Source organism: Emydura macquarii, unplaced genomic scaffold (assembly GCF_026122565.2).
Source record: "Emydura macquarii macquarii isolate MOO-44397 ecotype Brisbane River unplaced genomic scaffold, CSIRO-AGI_Emac_v2 contig_295, whole genome shotgun sequence".
NCBI lineage: Eukaryota > Metazoa > Chordata > Testudines > Chelidae > Emydura > Emydura macquarii.
Window position 1 is genome coordinate 2,111,887 of NW_027130432.1, and position 20,642 is coordinate 2,132,528.

The window sequence follows — 20,642 nt, forward strand, 5'->3', positions numbered from 1 at the left end:
GCATATATTTTTAAAATTATGTTCAACAGCCCTCTCACTATTTATTCCCTAAATGGTGCCATAGCAGCACCGGCTCTGTCATTAATTTAGCTCTCTTTGCTTGTATGAATTGGCATTTAAAAAAAATTTAAGTTAGAAACTCTTTTCTTTTGTCATTACATACTAATGGATGCAAGATGCCATCTACTGGCATTACTTCTACAATACAGGAAAAATGCAATGTTCTATAGTAGCACAAGCAATTCCAACCCACTGACAAAAAACAATTACCTGAAGGTGTGTATTTAATGCTAATGAGAGGATATGCTTGTCTCTGGCAAATACATCCCCCAATAGTAAACAGTTTTAAAGATGTCCTTTTCATCTTATATTTTAAAACAAATATTCAAATCTGAGTATGTATCAAACATGACTTTTCCCCCTTTAAGTATAATTAAGAAACAAGTGCAAATACACTATTCTAAAGTGAACTACTACTACTTTAATAAACAACTCCAAGGAGGCAGATGTAAAGTTTTGTTTCCTTTCACAGAAAACGTTAACACAAATCTGTAATAGCAGCATAACTTATATTTACCAAAAAAAGGTTGGTGTTTGAAAGCTATAGGAATATGCACAAAAAATAGTTCATATCTTTTTATACAAATAAAAGTATTAACTTTTGAATATTCATAAAGTGACACGACACTAAGCAACATGTCTCTTCACATTGACATTCAAAGTTTAGATGGATCAGTTGCAATGTAAGACCCCTGTATCATACTCAATCAAGCACCATGGCAGACAGTGCATTAAGGTCTCTCATGAATGGATGTTCACTTAGTATTCGATCAATCTTCTGCCTTTGCTCAGAATCAGGAAATATTTTTATCAACGCTTCCCTTAGCTGTGCTGTTTCTGTAGCAGATCTTTGGGGTGGAATTGTTAGACCAGTCTGTATGTTTGACAAGTTTGGTGGCAGTGGAAGCCAGGCAGACGGAGGACTACCATGTACTTGGTTCATTGGTTGCCTGCTATTACTGTATGACTTGCATATTGGCATGAAGCGTGAGGTCCCAGAAGAATGCAGTCCCGCAGTCGGTAGAGTTATTTGTGCTGGTGGAAAATCTCTATAGAACAAAAGTGAAATCTCTGGTAAATTAAGGAAGAGGTGGTATTGTTCTGAGTATACTAAGTGTAGGAAAAATAAAGCCTCTGAACCCCAACTTTCTAGTATTCTTCAGATTGTTTTGGATTAAAGATGCTGTTCACCTGATTCCATCAAAGTGATACAAAACAGCAAGTACAACAGTCTAGTTATGGGATTTCAAATCTGAAACCTAAGAGATAGTAACAGTGATTAGCATTAGTTATTACTGGCTATGATGCACATTTTAGACAGGTAAAGAATGCTCAACATACAGCAAAAAGTCAAAGTAAGCAGTTAAACGTTTTTACAAAATGCCATATACTAACTTCAGTATTACTTATAGTAGAGATGGAAAGAAAACTATTAAGTCAACCAATTCATTACATAAACTGTCCTACATGTTGGCTGAGAACTCTCTCTAATGAAAATAGTCAAGTTTTTAAAAAGTGTTAGGTGTTTTATTATTAATATACATATTGTAGTAGTCGCATTTTAAGCTTTAAGGTTAAGCGTCAAGAACCCCCACATCAGGGGTCTTTCTATTCCAAATGTTGACAGTACTGCCACTACTTATCTGTTCAAGACACTGCATTCCTTTCACTGCTTTAGAGACTAGGAAAGTCATTACCTGGTGCAATAGAAAAAACAAACTTTATATTCCTGCGAAGATGTGAGTTCAAAGGAAGATCTGACTTTTAAATATCTTTCTAAATGATGTTAGTAAATTTAAATCTACACATTTTAAAATAATTTAAGATTAAAAATCAAATAGATTAAAAAGTCATTTAGTTCCATAAGTCTTGGTAGGCATTGTTAATAGTATGATGTAGTAACCTGAAGGTAGCTTGGAAAATGAAAAGAGAAATAGGAAAAAGCTGTGTCTCCCCCATGTGCAGAATATATTGTTAATGTGTCTATTTATCATAGGTTTTTCTATAGTGCTCCTATCATCCAGGTGTTGATCATCAGTAAGTGGTCATCAAGGATATATTTAGATGAACTCATTCTATTTCTTATGAAACTGAGTAATTAGTTATGCATCAACAGGTTTGTGTAATACCAACATGCTACGTGGACCATCACATTTATGTGAATGCCACCACAATCAAACCTCAGAGGAAGTTACTGAGGCACTTGCCTTGCTTATTTGAGTGCCTCGTGAGATCTCGGTTAGATGCACGGAAAAACACCACCACTTTTTGAACAGATTAAGGTAACAAAAAAGAACACATTTTTTTTCCTATAAAGCTATTACATCTTTAGGGCCTGTGCTCTTAATATATTTTGCATATTGTACACTGTGACTTTGTTTATCTAAGTAAACTGCTTCATGTTTCAATTAAAGCATTTATTGCTCCTCGTAAGACATGGCTCTCAAAGCAGAATGAAGAGACTGCTATACCTAAAACAGCCTTCACTCCGAAGGAAGTCCTCTAATCTAGGTCCATATCTTCCCAAAGGATCATCAGGAACCATGAATATGTCCCCAACAAATGTGTATTGGAGCAACCTGCAACAGTAAATAGTAATGAAATAGCTCTACCAATACAATTAGTCCCCCTCCCCATCTCACCCCCCCCAAATATGTAGAATTAGCTATCTCAGTGTGGCCACCTAATTTCATAGCAGGAATCAGTGCAGTCTGATCAATGAATTTATCTTCTGCTATAGCTAAAAACGATATTCCCTTCCAAAATCATGAATTAATGAGTGAACAGAAATGGAAATCCCCCCCAGTATTCCTGTTTACAGTGGGTTCTTAAACTGGAAGGGCTGGGCCATTGCAAAACAAGTTTCTGATACCGGATAGTTGGTGAGAGAGAGAGAGGACGAAAGAAGATCTGGTTATATTATACTTGTTTAAACTCTCCTTCCTTGCCAGTATATTCAAATGACTAGCACAAGACTCCTACATCATTGCAAGCCACACAACTGATTGGGATTTATGACCAGAACACAATAGAGTGTCTCCAGGGGACAGACACTAGATGCTGGCTGGTCTTGTGTAAAAAAAAAAATTTTTTTTTTTAATTAGTTGGTTGCAAATCCTCAGCATTAAAAGTAAATAGCAGTTCCTGTGTTTATATATATGAAACACAAACCTGAAATATAATAGTGGAAAAGATTACTCCTGCACCATTTAAGCAACTTCTTCCTATTTACATCCTTTAATAAAAATTACTTATTAGTATTTTGTCTTCTGAACAGAATATAGGGCCTGTTTCAAAGTCTACTGAAGGCTATGGGGTTCTTTCTATTGACTTCTACACACCTGAGATTAGATCTTGAAGGAAAATGGAATAACTAGTGTCTCATTTAAATGAGACACAAGACAAACAATTAAGATTTTACATTTAGATTTTTAGACTTTGTCTACATAACTTTAAAAAAACTACAAAAATTAATTGTTGAAAGAGGCTGTTTACAGGAAAACATGCAAATGTACTGTACCTACATTACAGCTTTTCTCCTATCCATGTCACTAATTGGGACAGTTTGACAAAAAACATCAACATTCAGAATAGTAAACATCTGCAAAAAGCCTATGGGAAAAATTATCAATTAAGTGTTGTAATTAATAAGTACCCATATGGCACTGGCTATTGTGTTGTACTTTTTTCCATTTTCATTTAAATGAGAAAGGTACAATACAGAAGCACCAACATGAGTATTTACAATATGCCTTCCTCACTTCAAGATTAGACTGCTGCAGTGGACCCTACAAAAGGCTACTCCTTAAAACTATCATAAACTGAAGCCTCTGCAGCATGCAACGACCCAGATGATAAATGGAGTATCGCAGTGCAAGCATCTGAGAACAGTGATCTGTGACTTGTGCTGGCTGCCTACAAGATTCCATCCAGAAACCAAGGCATTGGTTTTGACCAACAAAGCCTTAAATGCTTAGGACATACTTATCTATCTGATAGACTGCATTGCTCCCTACGTCATAGACTGGTACCACAACTGAGATAAGCAAAGTTTCCGAAGCTTATATAACAATGCATCTTCAATGAGAGGGGGCTACTGGCAGGGTGTTTTGTGGTGGTGGTGGTTTTGGGGGGCGGGGGGAGGGCGAGGGAGGGGGGGGGGGCACAGCTTTAGAACTTGCTCTCACCTCAATCTAAATCCAAATAAGGATTACTTTCAGATGCCCCTTTTTGCCACATAGACATTTGAAAACGGGGGCGAGTTGTTGGAGCAGGACATCAGGTGGGGTTTATGCTGTATGGTATTGCTGCACTTTATACCACAGCACTATTTTAAAAATTATATTAATGGCAGCTAGAGTGAAAGGATAGGAACTCTCTTTTAGGGTTTGTATAAATCCAAATAATTACCTTTTTGAATAATCTCTCTCCAAGAATATGATTCCGTCACAAATTCTCTGAAATTATCATTGGTAACAATAATGCCTCCAGTTTTATCAGCAAGATGCAGCAAAAATCTACAACAACATTTGTTTCAAAGACAGTTAAAATGTTTTTTTTCTTGACAGTTTAGTTTTGGCCAAAGCCATTCACATCAGCTAGAAAGCAAGCATCTCATCCACCTAAGAGGAACCTTCCCTAATTAGATAGTGTTGTTCTATTAATGAAAACACCTGTTTTAAAGTTTTTAAAAAGAGGGAATGATTGGCCTTAACCAACCAAAAAAAGAACCCCAAGCCTCACCTGACTGCAAGCAGCACTGCTTACTTAGGCAGGTTTTTAAGTTAACCAGCACCAAAGAGTCATCATAGAAATGCTAACTGAGAACGTTGAATTACAGGTTTACAAAAGTGTATGTCTAAAATATACCAATAAAGCTGAAAGTACAATGTTCCTTATACAATTCAACCCAAGTCCATTTCCATACATTTCTTTTTGGCTAACCTGCTATGTCTCCTTTTGCAAGACAGTACTTCAGCCCGACTCCATTACTACCACTATGCCTTGCCTGTTTCATCAACTGTTTTTATCAATGAGTAATAATATATACTTTTCATAATTAAATGATTAAAATTAAGGCAAGTTTTTATTATTGAAACATTAATGCAAGAAATACAGGGACCATCTTGAAAGTACACAAGTTGTTTATTCCTCTGGAAATCAGCTACCACACTTTTTGCTATTTAAAAAGCAACACTGATTATGAACTATTTTGGACGCACAGAGCTAAAAAAGAATAAAATTAGTTTCAGTTTTGCTTACATGTTCTTGAACACAGATTAAATGCAAACACTGTGTGATATTCTGATTTCCACAGCAATTAGAATTCTGGCAATTGAAAGTATACCATATTTTGTATAATAATAAAGGCTGTTCTGTTTTAAGGCATACGTTTAAAAGCATGTGAGATAATGTAACACTGAACCCAAATAACTATTGTGGGAACAACTGTAGATTGCCTGCTTTTTGTACCTTTTAATTTTCTGACATAACTTTGCATTCATGGAGGGATTTTTGGTTATTTATTTTTAAGAAGAACTAAAACGTGCCGGTGCATTTAATTTTATTTTTATGTTTAAAAGTTGAGCACATGATGGTTAGATTGCATATTCAATGACAAATCAGGTATACTTTAGGTGCAAGAACATGCCATCTCCATCACTACAAAAGGTGGATTTGCTTACCAGTTAGAAGGGAGGGAGATACAGCAAAAATGCTAACTTCCAAATGGTTAGGCTCAGGGCTGCCGCTGCTTGTCTTTGCCAAATTCTAAAGGGTTAGCTGATAAAAAGCTTTTCTAGCATGCTCTTCTAACCAGTGGCCTGGCCCTGGGAGACTTTAGTAGAAATCACGCAGTGATTAAGAAAGCTAATTGCCTGTGGGAAGGAACTAACTCCCCACTTGCAATGAGTAAGACAGGTCCGGTTGAAAGACTTCCCAGAACTTCAAGGTTGGAGGTAGTGTTTGAAATAACTAAGGTATTTTTGGTGACGTGTTTCTAAATAAAACTGGGATGTGAGTTTGATATTAACTGCCTTTGAGTATAGTTTACCACCATATGGTACACTAGGGCTATGATCACCTTGAATGCAGCAAGCCTTACAGAGAGTCAACATTTGAACGTATGCAACCTGTGGAACTCAAGCACAAGGTAATAATCTGTTAAGTCTCTTCCAAAACCGTCTTAGAGGCTGGAAGGTAGAATAAGCGTCAGGCAAAAACTCCCTCTTCAGTCCCTCTTAAGTAGTTTACATGATATTTTAGTGAGCACAGATCCAGATATATGTGTGTATTCAATCTCTTCAACTCAATGGGTTATAAGTTAGTAAACCTCAGCAAGTGATTTATACAAAACTTGTCAAAGACACTTGTCCTCAATGAGGACTAAAATCAATGGCAAGTTTTAATGAGAAAAGCTACCAAATTATGCAGGATACCCAGATCATGCAAGGATGAATATTTAAAGTTGCTAATATTTTGGTTATTTTGCCATTAAAAATGCCGGCCTTAATGATATTCTGAAAGCAGAATGTGTACAAGGGAATGAGGTCATTTAAAAAATTATCCGATAGGACAGATACACCACACTTGCACACAAAGATATGGAACACCTCTTAGCCCTGGTTACACTGACCTGGCGATTCGGCGGCTGTCGATGGAAGTTACGCAAGCTACGCAGAGTAGCTGGTGTAACTCCCGTCGACTGCTGTGCTTCCCTTCTGCGTGGGGTCTTCACTGCACTGTGCCGTCGACGCAGCGCTACGCCACTTGAGAGGGTGGTTTACCAGTGTCGACTTCTGGATCGATTGAGTGGGTCTTCACTGACCCCTCAATCAATCCAGATAGGTTGATCTGATGGCGGCGACTTTGCCACCGTCAGTATACACATACCCTTAGACATGAAATTGGTGCTTGGCTCTACAGAGATAGGTTAATGGTTACCTCACAATATCGGTCATGAGATATGACATAGTAACAGTCATTGTGTATCTGTTAAAGGGTTTAATTCTCATCTTCCATACCTGTCATCATGAGCAGCAATTCTTGCTCCCAATACCATCCTTGCAGGAGTTAGAGACAATATTCCAACATCCTGGAGCTGTGTTAAGAAATGCTGCTCTGTTAAAAGGGTAAAACAAACAAATACACAGTTTTAAAGGCAAGGTTTTCCTCTTTTCATTTGTTCAGTGTTCATTTACAAAGTTTACATCTAGTACACATAACATACAAAACAGCTTATATCTTCTCTGACACCAGTACCTACTGATCTGTACAGGTGGTATGCTGCATCTTAGAAATGGACTAAGTGTGAGGTGGATGGAGCCTTAAGATCCTAAATTCTAACATGCCTCTAAAACCCATCTCCATCTGTGGCAGGTGTCAGACTACAAACATTTCAAACTTGAGTGTTTAAAGTTAGGCCCCTAAATAGGTAGCCTGGTTTTCAGTGATGCTGAGCACCCAAAAGTCCCATTAACTGACTGCTTTAGTTAGCCTAATTAAAGTTAAGCTACTACTTCTTTACTTCACAGAGCTGTCTTAAGGATGAACTAGCTCAGCCTTATAAATAACTTTAAAAATTTAAAACTACTGAAGAGATAATAAGACTGATTTTAAAAGGTTGACAATGGTGGAGAAAAGGTAAAGCAGTAAATCTGAGGACTTGTAAGCATTAAGGTCTTGCCTTCACTAGGGGAAAAAAAGTGTTAACTCATGTTAGCTACTCATGTTAGCAGTAAAATCCTACTGAAGTTTAATGCTACGTGCTAACTCGTGAAAACTACAAACTGCCTATAGTTTTACCTTATGTTAGCTAACTCGAGGTAAGAATACACTTTTTTTTAATGAAGATGCATCCTCAGTGTCTTCATGATAGTGAAACAAATATCAGCTCTTCAAAGAAAGGTCTGCAACACTGTTGAGCAAACCCATAAAGGTTTTTCTAGATACCCAAATTTTAAAATGCTGAACAGCAATAACTGACTACTTTTGGACTGCAATAATTCAATTGATATTTTGATATTTATGGTACAGAAATTAGATGCTCATGTTACAGAATAAAGTATAACACCTAACTGGATATTGTCAAGTGATTTGAAAAATTCAGAGAAATGTAAAACTTAATAGGAATGTCAGTTACATAGCCACTCAAAATTAGGTTATTTATCAATTACACTTCTGTGACTGGTCTCAAATATCAAAAGCTGAACTTGGAAAGGGTTAATTAAATTGAGTCCAAAAGAAAAGAAGGCAGGAGATTATTTGCCTCACCTTTGATGTTAGGATCACGTTTTGTTCTCCACTGTGGAACAAACACAGTAATGTTTCTGTGGCCACGTTTCCAAAAATAATCAACAGCTATTGCAATTCCTCGACAGGAGAAGAACTTCTGTAGACCATGACTATAAAAAACAAGTGAGATTGGTTCCTGTAGAGTTGTGCAACCGTGAATGTTGACGCAATTCAAAGTGTTGAGGGGAAGTTACATTTTGCATTATAAATACAATTCCATCAAAATATAAAGGGAGGGGGATGCTTATTGCTTTAGTTACACACTGGGTACTCCATAGAAGGAAGAGAGTTGAGCGCAAAAAAAGGAGAAGTGTATCTTCTGCCATATTCTTCCTCTCAAAGCAAGGCAGATACATAAATTAGCCCGCTTCAAGTTTTGTGTACAGAACTATAGCCATCAGTCATGGGGCCGGCCCTTCTGAAAAGCCCACCAGCCGAGAATTTCCGAAGTTGAAGCATATTTTAGTTTAATGATTAGCTATCTATCAATTACAGATTAAAATGATCTATGTCTAATTAATTACAATGAAAATAAGTATTGTGCTGCAAAGCACCAGGCCCACCTTCTCTCCAGTTGGTACCAAAACATATTTCACGGGGGAGGCCAGATGTGAGGACATGCTTTGTTAGATTCCTTTGAATGGCAAATAAAGGAGTTTGGAAAACAGAAGGTCCTTCACTCCTTTCCTCCCCATTATTTTGGGCCAGTAATTTCTGGCAAGATCAATGGAAGATGTAATACTTCTGAGGCTAATGTTTCTGAATTTTGCACTTCAGATAAACTACAACAGGAATAAAGTGGTAACTCCTTCCTATTTTTGTGACCCAGTCAACTGGCTCTAATAAAGGAAAGCAAACCAAGAACCAAGCATAGAACTAGCCTAACATGTATCATACAGGTCAATTTACCAGAGGTTGAGATGTCTTGCTATGCAGCAAGTCTTGATAAAAGTTAAGAAATGAAAATAGGAATATAAGAATTTGATTCCCATGTCAGTGGCTAATCCTTCAACTATACATGTTTAAATATTTAATAACTATGATTATAAACCTGATGAATATTGCTTATTACAGATTTAACAAGGCTTAATGAAAAAAACGAAACAATTACAGTGTGGACTATAAAAATGGCTACAACTACAACAAAAATTGAGCCCTCAGACTAAAAATTAAATACTTCACTTTCCAAAGTAATTTTAGTAAGAGATAAAAATTGATTAGACTCTGCTGTTCAAAAAGTCCAACTAGAGATGGGATAGGACATGAGTAGATAGTCTGGCAAACAGCCGGCTTCACCCGAGTGGGTCTCGCGCTTTTGCCTCTTGTAGTGGGCCAGGGAGCCACCAGTTACCCAGTTTCCCTGGGAGGGGGGTAGGAACCCGGGCCCACCCGCTCCTCTGGGTCCCAGTCCAGGGACCCTTTAAGTAGCAGCTATGTGCTGCTGGCACCATGTTCACAGCTGCAGTCTTTTCCCCTGGGCTAATTCCCCTCACCCCCTTCGTCCTTCTGGTTTCTTGAGCCAGATACCTTCCTCCGCACACCTGTCTGCTCCTCCACACAACTCTGCACTCCAGTCTGCTCCTCCATACAACTCTGCACTCCTGACACAGCACGGCACTCCTATTCTTCCAGCTCATGCCCTCTGTCTGTCTGGAGCAGTGGGTTTTTATGAAGCACCTGGCTGGTCCTTAATTGGCCTCAGCTGCTCCTAATTGCCCCCTAATGCCTATAGCTAGTCTACAGGGAATAGAGCCCGGATCATTCTGGAACTTACATACCTCCCCTCTACCACTCTCCTACTGCCCCCTGCCCTTGCTATATCACACATTTCCCCCTGTCCCCGCTCAACACCACAGGGTTGGGCTATGTGGGATGTGAGGCAGTGCTGGCGCGAAAGGGCATCAGCATTGCCATGTTGGCTCCCGGCCCTATGCTGCACCTGGAAGTAGAAAGGCTGCAGGGAGAGGAACCATCGGGTCACTCTTGTATTTTTCTCCCTGTTGGTGTGCATCTACTGGAGTGGGGCATGGTCTGTCACCAGGGTGAACTTCCTCCCTAGGAGGTAGTATCGGAGGGTTTCCATAGCCCATTTAACTGCCAGGCACTTTCTCAACCACCGCATACTTCTGCTCTTTGGGGAAGAGTTTCCTACTGAGATATAGGATTGGGTGCTCCTCTTTGCCTATCCTGAGAGAGGACTACCCCTAGTCCCGTCTCTGAGGCATCTGTCTGGAGGATGAACTCCCTCTCAAAGTCTGGGGCTATAAGCACTGGGTGACTACAAAGGGCTGTCCTCAAGTCTATGAATGCTTTTTCAGCTGTTTCTGTCCACTTCACCATATCCGTCAAGGGCCCTGCTCTCATGGCAAAGTGGGGGACAAACCTCCTATAGTACCCCACTATTCCTAAAAAGGCCCTGACCTGCTTCTTGCAGACCGGATGGGGCCTGCCTTGGATGGCCTCTACCTTGTCCCACTGGGGTTTTACCAGGCCTCTTCCCACCACATATCCCAGATATCTGGCTTCAGCTAGCCCTATTGCACACTTGGCGGGGTTTGCGGTGAGGCCAGCTTTTCAGAGGGTTTCCAGCACTGACGCCACTTTCCCCAGGTGCATTTCCCAGTTGGGGCTATGGATGACCACATCATTCAGATAGGCAGCAGCATACTTGGTGTGGGGTCTCAGTAATCTGTCCATCAACCATTGGAACGTTGCAGGGGCCCCATGGAGTCCGAAAGGGAGGACAGTATATTGGAACAGACCATTGGGCAGTCTTCTCTTTGGCATCCTTGGCTAGCGGGATTTGCCAGTAGCCCTTGGTCAGGTCCAGGGTGGTCAGGTACCGAACCTTGCCCAACTGGTCCACTAGCATGTCGATGCGTGGGATCGGGTAGGCATCAAATTTAGATATTTCATTTAGCTTCCTGAAGTCATTACAGAACCTCAGGGTGCTGTCGGGCTTGGGGACTAGGACAATTGGGCTGGACCACTGGCTGTGGGACTTCTCGATGACCCCGAGTTCCAGCATCCTTCTTACTTCTGTCCTAATCTCTTTCCTCTTGGCCTCTGATACCCGATACGGCTTTATCGTTACCCACACCCCTGGGTCGGTGATGATGTGATGCCGGACCACCACTGTATGACTGGGCTGTTTGGAGAACGTCCTGGTTTCGCTGGACCATTTCAACAACTTCCGTCCGTTGCTCTGGGGTGAGCTTGGGGGATATCCTCACCTTCCCCTGTAGGATGCCAGTCCGGGGGGGGAGTTCTTCATGGGCGATTAGGTGTGCTTCTCATTCTCGCTAGGTCTTCAGCAAATTAACATGGTACAATTGTACCGGCTTTTGATGGTCTGGTTACCTCACCTTATAATTTACCTCTCCGACGGCTTTCATGACTTCATATGGTCCTTGCCAACTGGCCAGGAGCTTGCTCTTCGCCATTGGCACCAGCACCCGCTCTCCTGGCTGGAACCCCCGGGCCTTTGCCCGTCAGTTGTAGTAGGTCTGCTGGGCTTCCTGGGCTTTCTCCAGGTGTTCACGCACTATGGGGGTCACCCAGGCTATCTGTTCTCACATCTGCGCTACATGCTCAATTATGTTCTTCCCTGGGTTGAACTGTTCTTCCCAGTCCTCCTTCACAATGTCTAATATACCCTGCGGATAGCGACTGTATAATAGTTCAAAGGGAGAACCCAGTGGACGCTTGGGAAACCTCCCGCATTGCAAACATCAGGTACGGTAGTAAGGCATCCTAATCCTTTCCATCCTGCTCTTTCCATATCATGCTCTTTAGGGAATGGTTAAACCTCTCAACCAGGCCGTCCGTTTGTGGATGGTAAACTGAGGTCCGCAGGGCCTGGATATGGAGCAGGATGCAGACGTCTTTCATTAGTTTAGACATGAAGGGGGTCTCTTAGTCCGTTAGGAGCAGAGGGTTTTTATGAAGCACCTGGCTGGTCATTAATTGGCCTCAGCTGCTCCTAATTGCCCCCTAATGACTCTGGCTAGTCTACAGGGAATAAAGCCTGGATCATTCTGGGGCTTACAGACCTCTCCTCTACCACTCTCCTACTGCCCCCTGCCCTTGCTATATCACAATAGGAAGAATAATGCTTTTATATGCAAAAGAAACCAGTGCAGTTCAGCAAAAATGAAGGGAATGGTATCCAGTGCAAGTAAAATTGGTAAATATTGAACAGAGTTTAAATTTTGTATTCCAGAGAGCATGACTTCCATCTTCCCGAATGAAAAAGCAGCATAGACTAAATAGCAGTCCACCCAATTTCAAGAACTGAACTAGACAAGAGAATTGGGTAAAGGGAAGATTTAAATAGCAGCAGGTGGAGAAAGTACTCCCTGTCACGCTGGCTGGATTGGGGGGGAGGGGGAATTTATTATATTTAACATCAATAGGTCAAAATCATAGTGATTCATGCGAGATATGCCATGCCAGGTACTGTTAGAAAGGCTATAATGTGCTAAGTAAGATGATAATGTTTGTGTTCATGTGTTATGTGTGTAATGGAAGTTATGGATACGTTTGATATATCAGTATTTCAAATTGTGCTGTCTGGGTAACACCTCAGACAAGGATGGCTGCAGAACAATACCCTGCTTAATGGCCCATAGAGACATTCACAGGTGCAAAGGGCCCAGGGGGAGAAGCCAGGGATATACCTGATGTGCCACCAGGACTTGCTCATGTGACTCTGGACTCCATTTTGGTTCCTGTGAAATTCCACAAGCAGCATGGCAAGGGCCAGAGGACATAAAAGGCAGAGCCCGGGGATACATCTTGTCTTCAGTCCTGTTCAGCTTTCAGCCACCTATCTACCCTCTGGACCAACTCATCTACAACTGAAGCTGTGAAACAAAGGACTGAGACCCATCCAGGTACTGGATGTACACCAGAGGGACTATACAAGCCTGCAAACTCCACAATTCTCCTAGAAACCAGATATATATGGACTTTCAAATCATTTGTATGTATCTGATTGCTTTAATCCTTTAACATTTCTTTTATAGTTTGTTCCTTTTTATAATAAACCTTTAGTTTTAGTTACTAAAGGATTGGCTGGTGGCGTAGTATTTTGGGTAAGATCCAAACTTGTATTGATCTGGTACTGTGGCTGACCCTTTGGGGTCAGAAGAAACCTTTTTGGTAAACAGCATAGAGTTTATATAACTGGTCTCTTTACTGGACCTAGTGGCTGGTTGGGAGCCGGAGACTGAAATGCAGTCAAGAGGGCTGTGTGTATTTGTGTAGTGGCTTCTTGACAACCGATTTGGGGAATCAGAAGCACAGTTTGTGGCTGGTTGGGAAGTCTGACTTCAGTGTCACCCACCAGTGTTGGGAAAATCTGCTCTCTCCTTTTGCAGCCTACCCTGATCTTGGCATTTTCAGGTGGCTACTCTGGGCAGGGAAGGGTCACACTCACTACATAACAAACCAAAATCTCATGGAAAGTTTATGAAACAAAACTAATGTCAGTTTAAATTTTAAAAATCACTACTGATCAGAAGACAGATTTATCAGATGAGAGCAACACACTTAGTGTAGAGACAGCAGGTTAGATTATAACAGGTTCAATATAAGTGTCACACTGTTGCAAAAAAAAACCAAACAAACAAAAGAACCCGATCACTCTGGGATGTATTAGCAGGAGTGTTATAAACAAGATATGAGAAGTAATTCCTCCTCTCTACTCTGCACTGATTAGGCCTTAACTGGAGTATTGTGTCCAGTTCTGGGCATCACATTTCAGGATATGTGGACAAACTGGAGAAAGTCCAGAGAAGAGTAATAAAAATTATTAAAGATCTAGAAAACATGACCTATAAGGGAAGACTGAAAAAATTGGGTTTGTTTAGTTTGGAGAAGAGAAGACTGGAAGATGAGGGGTGGGGACATAAGTTTTTAAGTACATAAAAGGTTGTTTACAAGGAGGAGAAAGAAAAGTTGTTCTTGTTAATCTCTGAAGTTAGGACAAGAGGAAATAGGCCTAAATTGCAGCAAGGGCTATTTAAGTTGAACATTAGGAAATTTTTCCTAACTGTCAGGATAGTTAAGCACTGGAATAAATTGCCAAGGGAGGTTATGGAATCTCCGTCATTGGAAATTTTTAAGAGCAGGCTGGACAGACACCTGTCAGGGATGATCTAGATCAGCGGTTCTCAACCAGTGGTACGCGTACCACCGGTGGTACTTCGAAGAAGGCTGGGTGGTATGCGAGCTGTACCGTGCCGCCGAAAGTCCCCCCCCGCTGCCGCGAAACCCCGCCGCCACCGAAAGTCCCCCCTCCCCGCCGAAAGTCCCCCCCACCCCCCCTAGAACCCTACCGCCGAAAAGGGGCAAACAGCGGCAGGGTTTCGGCGGAGGGCATTGTTCCCCCCATGTAACCCTGCCGCCGCCGAAAGTCTCCCCCCCTTTTTTTCCCCAAGTGGTACTCGGGTCAGGTACCACTTGACCTGACTGTACCTGACCCGAGTGGTACTCGGGAAAAAAAGGTTGAGAACTGCTGATCTAGATAATGCTTGGTCCTGCTTTGAGTGCAGGGGCTGGACTAGAAGACCTCTAGAGGTCCCTTCCAGACCTACACTTTTATGATTCTATTAATAGAATTTAAAATTGAAAGGAAGGTAATTGACTGAAATATCACTCTGCATAGAAGAGAGGACAGCACGTTTCAGCACAAGTTTCACATTTTCAAATCAGGCATTACCAAAAGAATATAAAGTGATCTGCATAATGCAAGAACTAAACACATTTTAAGAAACACCTATGCTCGATAATTTTAGCACTTTAATAGCCTTAGCTGGCCTCTGATATTCAGATCTTTGCTACTGCTGCTGTTTTGCAGAAAACTGTCTGCTATCAAAGAACACATTAGTTTACATTATGACTATTTTTGTAAGAGGTAATTTTTGTTTAAGAGATTAGAATTTGGAGGACACAGCAGAAAGCAGCAGAACTAGCTGTGAGTAATAAAACTGTAAATTATGCCTCCCACAAAGTCTCTCTTGTCACAAGGCTTTAAAATAAAGTGACAAAAATAGGATTTTGACACCTGTATTTCAACAACAGACTTACAATCTCTCTCATGCAATCAAACTGTCCAGGCAGAAGCCTTAGAGCAGCAGCTCTGGACCCTCAAGACTCCTGGACCTGGCAGGCAGGCAAAATGTGCAGTCATAGAGAGTGCGTCTTCCTTAAAGGTGATCTGCAAGGGCAAAAAGAGGGCAGGGGCATTTTTGCTGCTTTATTATGTATAAAGAAAGTGGGATTGGGACAGAGGGTCTACGGTTATCAATTTATAATTCATGGCAAGAGAAAATTAATAAAGAATTTAAACTGCTTGAGTTCTACTCCTTCCCCCAGCCTGTGTCTGTCTTGGCTGTTGAGACCGTACATTCTGAGGCAGGGACAGTCAAGGGCTAGGCATTATACAAATGCAATACAATGCTCCTCCTTCCCCCTGCTCTGAGTTGGCCCTTAGGCACTACTGTAACAAACAATAATAGTAAACAGAGGGCACTGTTGAACAAGCTGAAAAGTGAAATGTGGTAACTGAGCTACTTAGGACTTTAAAAGACTGTAATTCATTGTCCTTAGAGGATCATCTTATCCTCAGTAGCTCATGTCCCATGGAATGCAGTTGTTCCCCAACTTGGTGTGTGTTTACAACTGGGGTGGGGCCGTAGCACTTAGCAAGGCAAAAGCAGAGAAGACAATAAGCCGTGTAACATGGCAGCAGCAGGATAATGTCAGAGATAGCACTTGCTTGTTACAACTTGTAAGGTTTTTCCTTTTCTGTAACTAAGCTAAAAGAAGCCAAGTTGGCTGGACTTTTACAAAGAATCCAGATGAGATGTTATGCAAACAATTTTTTTGTATGCTGCTCTGATTTTTGTCTGTTATTTTAATACATCTTGTTTTAAGGGAGCTGCTGTTGCATGGATGCTTCACAGTTCATCTGAAAGGCCTTGTCTTAACTATGACATCCCCTAGCTCTAGTGAGAGCAACCACACTGCAAATACTCAAAACAAAAACTCCAGAGTGACTGGATAAGCAGCACAAAGTGATTTGATTAATAGCTGATTTGTGACTCCAGATGCTGCATCCCCACAGCATTACCAACTAGAGCATCAGAAGCACTCAGGCGTCAACTATACCACTCCCCCAACCAGCCACATAGCTTAAAGCACCACTTATCTTACGCTAGAGAGCTGTGTGTGGGGACAGGAGTTGGGTTAGAGGCAAAACTTGAGTTACACCTCGAGCTAACAATATAACGAAAACAAACCCCTAACAGTAAGGGTCTTTATGGAAGTGAAACTTTAGGCAATGGGTTGAGAATGTTTTAAGATATTTTCTTTCTAATTCACTATCTGCTAATTGAGTGGCCATTTTAGAGTTTATACTCATGGCATATTACATCCAGGCATTTATTTTTGTTTTAAGTGTCCAATATCTTCATGAGTGCTAGGAAGAACAATGCATTCTATCTTCTGACAGAATTTTGAGCTCATACTCTCAGATAAGACATTTTATTACATAACCCCCCCCCCCTCCAGAAAGATGCTCCTTCTTTAAAAAGTAGATATTAAAGAGGATGTGGTGGATTTGTTACTTTCTATATAACCCCAGCAATTTGCATTTCTTTTCCATTAATACAAGTTTGGGAAATCAGTTAAAAAGGTTAAGATAAATTATGACTCAATTATGACTTGTAGTTTGCATGACTATTTTCTAAAGAACAAAATCTGAACAATGAGGAAATAGTTCATTTGTAAAGCTATTTACTGTAATAAAAACACTGTACTTTTATTCAAGTAATATCATACAGTTGTGGGTCACGTAGGATTTCCCCAAAAGAGCTACCAGGACTGCAACAGTCAAGAGACAGGAAGTGTTAATCAAGTACTGCAGTTAACCCTTATAATGCTGGCATGTTCAAGACTGGCATCCAAATTAATTCTTCAGAGAATATACCTGTGGGTCCTCAACCTGAAGTTAGAATAATAGCTATAAACTTATCTCCTTTAGTTAATAACAGTCATCCTTTAAGGAAGGTAACACACTGTATTTAAAGGCTTCCTGTATTATCTAACAATAGACTGGGTAAGTTATCGTGGAACAAATGGTTAATTCATTTCATGGACAATTTGTGATATGCCACAAGCAAGAAGATGCCCCAGATATATTCATTTACTCAACTTGCTTTTCGGATTCCTTCATCCTTTTTGAAAACAAATCTTTCTGGACGGATTACAAAAAAGTCCACAAAGAACATTATTAGATCTTTGTGCTTCAAAATACACTAGTTGTACTTAGCCACTGAAAGTAGTATTTGTTCTCCAACTGCAACTACTTTCAGCATGAATATCTTGCATCTGTGAATTTAAAGCCTGTCAGTGAAGTAGGTGCTCAGACAACAGTGCTGGAGGCCACCAATACCTTTTTGAGATAAGATACAATAAGAAATCTTAGGAACACTGTTAGAGATATGCCAACAAGCACTGTATCTCCGACACCTGGTAAAGTCTCAAGGGATGAGATATGAGGAGAATAGCCAGTTCTGGAAACACTTCCAGGCCTGCTAAGATATCACCAAATATAAGTAGCCTGAAATATAAGTAATCAGGCTAGGATCAGGGGAAAGAGAACAAAATAGAAATCTGTCTCAAAGTAGATGGAATAAAAGGGGGTACCAGTTTAACTAAACTGGTAAAAGGAAAAGACGTGAGAAATTTTTGAAATGCACTCAATACTGTGATGTCTGAACAAACTTGAAAGTACCTACACTATTGGGAATGTACCTGTACTTTATTATTTTTTAATCACTAGGTACACCATTTTTAAACTAATTTTTAAATATAGACAATAGAATAATTGGATGGTCTAACAAGAAAACATGGCACCCCACAAAGTAACATCCGTCAGATTCCAAACAACTCAGTCAATGATATTTATGTTAGAAACCTATTTTAATCCTATTGAGGTCTAAAGAATCAGTCACTCTTTATTAATGTTTTTGTATTCTAGATTTCAGCCCAAACTGAAATACAGTTAGAACTGTGATATGAACTCCTAAAATAGCATACTTTGTTGGAAATCTGACATATACTCTTAACTACAGTACCAAAAGGTGCTGCTGTTTTAGGAAAAATTCCTTTTTGTTAATCTCTCTGCTGAGAATATATCAGGCTTTAAGGTTGAGCTGTAGTAGTCCAGGGAACATCTGATGAGACCAGCACCTGTTATGATCAAATTTCTGCCGAAAGCCCTAACTGATTTAACATAATAAAATTTAAATTCAACATCTAGAGATTCAAAACACAAAAAACACTCCCGCCCCCTCCCCCCAATTCTGAAATTATTTCTCGGCTCTTTAACATCTAGGGCATAAAGTTCTTCCTGGGTGATGGAATTGTAGCATGTGAATGTTCATTCACATGCAACAAAACAAAAACATTCAGCTCAAAAGGGATGTGAAGGATCCAGGCCATGCTGTCTCTAAAATATCCAATGCAAGAAAGGTATCTTTCTTAAAGCCTTAAAGGAATTAAATACAATTCAAATTTTCTATTCCCAGCCAAGTAAGGGAAAAGCTACTTTTACAGTAGAGAAGTACATTCTCAGTTAGATATGATTAGAAGTGGGGGAAACCCAGTTTGATTGTGCAATTAAACAGCAGAAGAGACTTCAGAAATAACCATGATCTGCATCTAAGCAGCAGAAAATAAGGAGACAATCTGCATAACCTCAAATATCTAAATTTAAGTAATATTCACAGTTTATAATACATTACAATAAATTTGGACTTTTTATAAGCTAGTATAAAAGGAAACAATAGATTTCAAAACCAGAAGCACAATGTACTACAAAATAATCCAGTTAAGAGTCCCATTAGAATACATATAAAGTCAGAAGCACTTTGGTAAAACAGTTTTGTGCAAAGCACTGTTCTGTTGTATACAAGTATTCATGATGTTCTCTGCACCCTCATATTTTCTATGACTGAGCATCCCTTATTTCAAGGCCTTCATCTTTTCACTGGATCCAGAAATTGATATTTATCAGCCTTTTCTAGTGTTCGAATGAAATTGGGGCTTGGAGAGGTACCAGGCAGAAAAAGTGATGATGTTGGGTTGAGTAAGGAGCTGGAGGAATTTGTGGAAGTTATGTCCTCCTCAACAACTAAGAAAGTTTGTCCATAGTTTGTTAACAAGATTCATAATTTAGGGGTTGGGTTGTTAAATCCATGGCTGCTTCTGGATGTACAAGGAGTACTACTTAAAAGTGCATTTTTCCATCCTCATCTAACCAGAAGTTTGCAGAATGTATATCTATATTTTTATAATAAAATCACATATGCGTGTATGTATGTATAAATATATACATGTTTGCAGATACCTCTGAAAAATGATATTCCAGCTGTTTAACAGCACAAACACTAAATGTTTAGGGCAGGAAATAAAAATGCTGTAAATTGACATTGCAGGGAAAATTTGCATACTCTAAGAAATATTAAACTATAATTCATTTGTTTAGAACATGGATTTAAAATAATTCTTTTCAACAGCACCTTAGCTCTAATAATGGCTACAAGTGAATAAGACCTGTTGTACTGCTCATCCAGCTGAGAGCATTTCCTGAAGCACGATACTTTCCTGAAATATCACCCTTACAGGCAGCACTCTAGGGTACTGTCAGAAGTGTTCCCATTCAAACACTGATTTCAATCACCACTTGAAGTTGTATAGCTACAATTAGGACCTTCATATCACTTCAGTTAGTATTTCCTGCTTTTAAGGCAATATTTTTAAAATACCCGGCCAATTTTAAAGGACACGAAGTTTAGCTTCCCCCTCCCTAACCTAGGAGTAAATTAATCCTGAGAAGGTTTTTTTGTTTTTCATTTTATTTTTTGCTGTAAGTAATCAATGTTTACCTTTTGCTGATGAGTTTTAAGATTAGAGACTTATTTTCGTATCAGACAGTTTCTCTGTTCTCACTGCAGAGGAACTCAAAGCACTACAGAGTTACTTCTTATCTTAGCATTAACCAGTGGAGCAGCAGGAAGTTCAGTTAGTCTATTCCTGGAAAACAGCACTTCTCCAATAATCTAGGAGCATTTAATTTATTTATCACAATTTCATATTCCACGGTTATGAAGAATTCTAAAACAAGTAATCACTCCGCCACTGGTTTGCTTACAAACACCATAGTTTGAAGATAAAACTTTGGATAAGACAACTATCATTCAAGGATAGTTTTGATGAAG

The 20,642-nt window shown here is 39.9% G+C and overlaps 1 protein-coding gene across 2 annotated transcripts in view; it reads right to left on the minus strand.

Annotated features, from left to right (window-relative positions):
- Nucleotides 1-552: 552 nt before the first annotated feature.
- Nucleotides 553-20,642, minus strand: part of N4BP1 (NEDD4 binding protein 1) — a 32,932-nt gene continuing 12,842 nt past the window's right edge. Inside the window, exons 4-8 of one of the 2 annotated variants that reach the window (XM_067550600.1) lie at nt 8,332-8,462; nt 7,083-7,179; nt 4,472-4,577; nt 2,532-2,641; nt 553-1,109 (exon numbers count right to left, since the gene is read on the minus strand). In XM_067550600.1, the coding sequence (XP_067406701.1) occupies nt 764-1,109; nt 2,532-2,641; nt 4,472-4,577; nt 7,083-7,179; nt 8,332-8,462 (790 nt within the window). In that variant the 3' untranslated portion in view covers nt 553-763. Of the gene's footprint in view, nt 1,758-2,531; nt 2,642-4,471; nt 4,578-7,082; nt 7,180-8,331; nt 8,463-20,642 lie in introns of both variants that reach the window. The other variant, XM_067550609.1, reaches the window with a different exon arrangement.